The following is a 5,104-nucleotide window of genomic DNA, read 5'->3' on the forward strand; positions in this document are numbered from 1 at the left end:
CGTCATTGACTCGAACATTTCAGAACTACTCCAACCGCTCTGTGTAGACTATGTCTGCTGTTGAATAAAGACGAGTTTAAAACAAACGGTTGAACATTAATTGTAAAAAATATTCACAGACTTACTTTCCAAGGATAGACGTTTGGCACACATATCATTTGTATGTGTTGAAGTCGTGCAGGATCCATTATTGAACTTAGAAGAATTGTACTATCAGGCTATATCACATCCGGCAGTGATTGGGAGACCCATAGGGCAGCACACAATTTGCCCAGGGTTTTATGGGTTTGGCCGGGGTAGGGGGTCGTTGTAAATAAGAATGTGTTCTTAACATTCACTTGTCTTGATAAATAAACGTTCTAAGTTGAAAGTTGAAAAGAAATGTAGGCTACACCTCGTGTGCCTGACGTCACATTATTGACATCAATGGGTGTGTGCGAGCGAACAGTGGCTTAAATACCAGCAGCAGCGTCGGGAGCCGTCGTAGAGACTACCCAAACCACACTGTTATGGGAACTGTTTGAGCTTGCTGGTAGGACGAAAACAAAGCCCAGCAACATATGTTCTGTGGTATCGTAGGCTACACTTTATTTTATGTTCTCTTGTAAAGATACTGCATGGTGGGAAAGTGAATGTTTCTTAGAAGTTAAAGCTGTCAAGCTATTTTGTTTCAGTTTTAATTTAAGAATGATGAATTATTCCGTCAATGACAATGACTCGAACATTTCAGAACTACTCCAACCGCTCTGTGTCACCTACAACCACAGCACTTTCCCACCTCTGCGACTGGAATCCAAATCCCTGGTCACTTCAGCCACTATGTTCGCCGTTGGAGTCCTGGGGAACCTCATTGCCATTGTTGTGTTGTGCATCTCTAAGAAAGAACAGAAGGAGACCACTTTCTATACGCTGGTTGTTGGAATGGCTATCACGGACCTGTTGGGCACCAGTTTCACCAGCCCGGTGGTTATCGCCACCTACATAGTCCAGAGATGGCTCGGCGGAGAACTACTGTGCGATTTATTCTCCTTCTCTATGCTCTTTTTCGGCTCGGCTGGAATGTCCATCCTGTGCGCCATGGCAGTTGAACGATACTTGGCTATAAACTACGCATACTTTTACTCTCAATATATTGACCGGACAATGGCGCGTTTCGCGCTCATGGGCATCTACCTGGCCAACATTGTGTTGTGCATCATGCCCAGTTTTGGGTTCGGGAAGCACATGCGCCACTTTCCGGGTACTTGGTGTTTCTTGGACTGGAGGGCGACGGACCCCCTCGCCGCCTCGTATTCGTTTCTTTACGGTGGGTTCATGTTGCTGTTGATTGCGGTGACAGTTCTGTGCAACTTCGCAGTGTGTCTGTCACTTGTGAGGATGAGCCAGAAGACGCGGATAGTGAGAGCGAAAGTGTCCGCGCACGGTGGCTCACTGCGCGGGTTCCTGCCCTCTGTCACCAGCCTGTCCGCGGCTGAGATCCAAATGTTCTGGCTGCTAATATTTATGACCATCGTTTTCCTGGTGTGCTCCATTCCTTTAGTGGTAAGTAAAAGGCATCTATGGAAATTGTATTTAAGCTATTGTGCATGCCATAGGCATGTGTTTCAAATATGGACAAAGCTATGCAACACAGACATACATTAATATTACTGAAAAATTGTTTGCTTTATCCACATATACTATTTTTATATATTCTCTCAATCTGACAGGTGCGCATCTTTGTAAACCAGCTGTATGGTCCTGCCTACATCTGTGCTGGAGTGAAACCGGATTACCGGAGTGATCTGACGGCCATCCGCTTTGCCTCTTTCAACCCCATTCTGGACCCCTGGGTCTACATCCTCTGTCGGAAGAACCTGTTTTTTAAGGGCTGTGAGAGGATGAAGAATACAGTTGGAAAAGTCAAGGCGGGGCCCGGGCCTAATTTAGTCTGTCTTGGCACTGGCAGTCAACATTCACACCTGTCATTTGAATGCACTAACGAGACCAGTTATGTGTCATTATACACAACCAACTACAGAAATGAATTAGAGAACCAGGTTAGCACCAATAGTAAATCGTTTACAGACTTTACCATGCGACAAGCCTGGGACTTTGACACAGCGCGGGATAACTTCCATCCGTTTAGTGTCGAACAAACTGCCGTGCTCAGCTTCCAGGCGGAACTTGCTGTGGTGTCCAAACCGGCCATGATTGCGTCAATGCTCGGAGGCAGTAAAGCGCTTCCGGCGAAGTGCGCACCAGCAGGTCTCCATAGGCATGTTAGTAAAGTGGACATAGTCACCTGTACCTTCAGCACACCTAGCTCCTGTCATACGGAGGAGTGCCTCTGAGCAACTGCAGGACTGTGGTATCCTCTACAAAACATGAATGTTTTCACATTGACTTTAACAGCAAATATCTGAGATGCTGACAGCCAGACAGACACCGGTCATTTTCCCCAGCAAACGGGGCGTTCTAAGAACGTCCAGGGGACCAAGACACACCCTTTAGACGTTCTGGGGATGTCATTTTTGTTTGCAGGGACCTTGATGTAGCCTACATGTGACAAAGACTGGGCTTCAGTTTTAACATTTGTATTATTAATTTTATATTATTATCATGCCAAATGGGTACAATTAGGCACATACTTGCCTTCACGACAGACATCTCTTTATACTTTTTGAATTCAATGAATTTAAGAATGTCATTTTTACACATTGGTCCCATTTTATAGGATCTTCTTGATATATTCAGATGTCAGTCTTTGAGTGATACAAATACGTATTTTTTTTCCGTCAAAGGATGCTCCCAAGTTACAACTCAATGCAGCAGACAGTAATGCACTCGCTCACGCGGACACACGGACAGCGTCATTGCGTTTGTGTACATCAGAAGCACATTCATCTCCAGTGGAATACTGCACTTGCCTTGCAGCATTGGGTTGCAGAGGCAGTTGCAATGCATTCTGTGTACTGTGTGGTGCACACATTGGATATATCCAACGGGTGCATCAAACTGTATGCTACACTTGACAGAAATAGTAGCAAAAGGTGTTTTTTGAAATTCTCTTGTACACATATCCAGTAAAAAAAAATGTAACTGCAGAATATATTTCCCAGCATTGATGCAATGACACTGTCAGTCTAATTGCAATGTTAAGTAATTGGAAGTGCTGGTTCTTTCTGTGCCATACCAGCGTTGCATGCAGGGAATAGTAACTGAATGTACCAACATGTCAAACTTCGTTTTTTACTGTTGAATGTTTTTGATGACTTAACTGTGAGTGGTGATCAACTTTCCTATTTGAAGGTGTTTTAAAACTATCGGAAAATTCATTGTGATCTCGTGAAAAAATGGTGTCATTAGTATTGTGCGTTTTTGAATTAATGGATAATTAATGCATCTGAACAGTACAACTTGTTACCTCAAGGATGCTTAACTAAATGCAGTTAATGAGTCGTGAGTGAATTACATAATAAGCATATTACGGAAAGCGCACATATTAAGTTGATCAAGCTCAAACAGAATGATACCCGGCAGCAGATACGAGTCATTGTGATGTGAAGAGACTTGGCATCAAGTTTTGCGGTCTAATCTATTAAATGAAGCACGGGCCATTTTATGTATTTGTTGAGGTCTTATTTGTTTGTCTTTTTCTGAAAACAAAAGCAATGAACACTTGTGTTGAGAGATCATCAACCTGATAATGGTTCACAGACTTCGAACTTTGATGAAAATTCCTATGGATTTTTGAGGTGAAAACGTGTGATGCCTTCTTGAGATTAATAGTGTGATCTGAACACCTTTCAGGTTGCTGTATTTCTGTATCCAACCTGTAGGGGGCACTATGACACAAGGGAAACTACCGGTGAAACCACTCTAACTGAACAGGACTGTCAAATCAAAGTTTATTTGTCACGTGCGTCGAATACAACAGGTGTAGTAGACCTTACAGTGAAATGCTTACTTACAGGCTCTAACCAATAGTGCGAAAAATTGTATTTTTGTGTGTGTGTGTGTGTGTGTGTGTGTGTGTGTGTGTGTGTGTGTGTGTGTGTGTGTGTGTGTGTGTGTGTGTGTGTGTGTGTCAAGTCAAGAATTAAAACAACAGTAAAAAGACATTTGAAAATAACAGTAGCAAGGCTATATGCAGACACCGGTTAGTCGGGCTTATTGAGGTAGTATGTACATGTAGATATGGTTAACGTGACTATACATATATGATGAACAGAGAGTAGCAGTAGTGTAAAAAGAGGGGTTGGCGGGTGGTGGGACACAATGCAGATAGCCCGGTTAGCCAATGTGCGGGAGCACTGGTTGGTCGGGCCAATTGAGGTAGTATGTACATGAATGTATAGTGAAAGTGACTATGCGTATATGACGAACAGAGAGTAGCAGCAGCGTAAAATAGGTGTTGCCAGGGGATTCCAGCCAACCTGGGAAAAGTGCTTTAATAAATGTGTGTTAAAGGCGGGTTACATGCTACATCAAACAATGATGGGGTGATACACAGAGTTAGGCTTGATGTCACATGAAATGTAGATTTTTAAAGCCATTTTCTTGTGGTCAAAGGTCAAATCTGGTGAAAATAGGCATAAATTGACACAAGTATCCGGAAATTCACAACAAAAACTGAGGGGATTGTCAAACATAAACACTTAGACTATGGAATGGATGCATTAACAGTTACTTTTCATGCAGTTTAGCATATTAATACAAACGGACTATTTAATCATTTATAAATACTTAGACTATGGAATAAACATTTATTACAGTTACTTTTGGTAGAATTATTATGCTTTAAACTATTCATACAAGAAAAGCATCAGTTCCATCATTTTGGTCAAACTTGGGCTTTAGCAAACAAAAACACTTTTCTCAGACAGTGTAAATCCCCTCTAACTCCTCAGAAAGAAACCTCTGAACAATAAGCACCTTACCTTGTGAGGATCGGGCATTCTGAGGCAGAGATATTGGAACTAAGGGGTCAGATGTGAATGCAGTCAAAGTTAACATTTTTGAGGTACTGATAGATTTAGGCAATTTTCTCTAAATGGTAACAACTTACTTGACACCCAGTGCAAACACGTTATGACACATTCATAACCATGTCATAATATAT

At 42.3% G+C, this 5,104-nt stretch overlaps 1 protein-coding gene across 1 annotated transcript; it reads left to right on the forward strand.

Moving 5' to 3' along the window:
* The first annotated feature begins 471 nt into the window (after positions 1–471).
* LOC110530110 (prostaglandin E2 receptor EP4 subtype-like) lies at positions 472–3,357 on the forward strand. Its single transcript, XM_021612926.2, has 2 exons — positions 472–1,542; positions 1,710–3,357. Exons 1-2 carry the CDS (start codon positions 595–597, stop codon positions 2,331–2,333), a joined length of 1,572 nt encoding a protein of 523 aa, XP_021468601.2. The 5' UTR covers positions 472–594; the 3' UTR covers positions 2,334–3,357.
* The last annotated feature ends 1,747 nt before the right edge of the window (positions 3,358–5,104 follow it).

This window comes from Oncorhynchus mykiss, chromosome 8 (genome assembly GCF_013265735.2).
Source record: "Oncorhynchus mykiss isolate Arlee chromosome 8, USDA_OmykA_1.1, whole genome shotgun sequence".
Taxonomy (NCBI): Eukaryota; Metazoa; Chordata; class Actinopteri; order Salmoniformes; family Salmonidae; genus Oncorhynchus; species Oncorhynchus mykiss.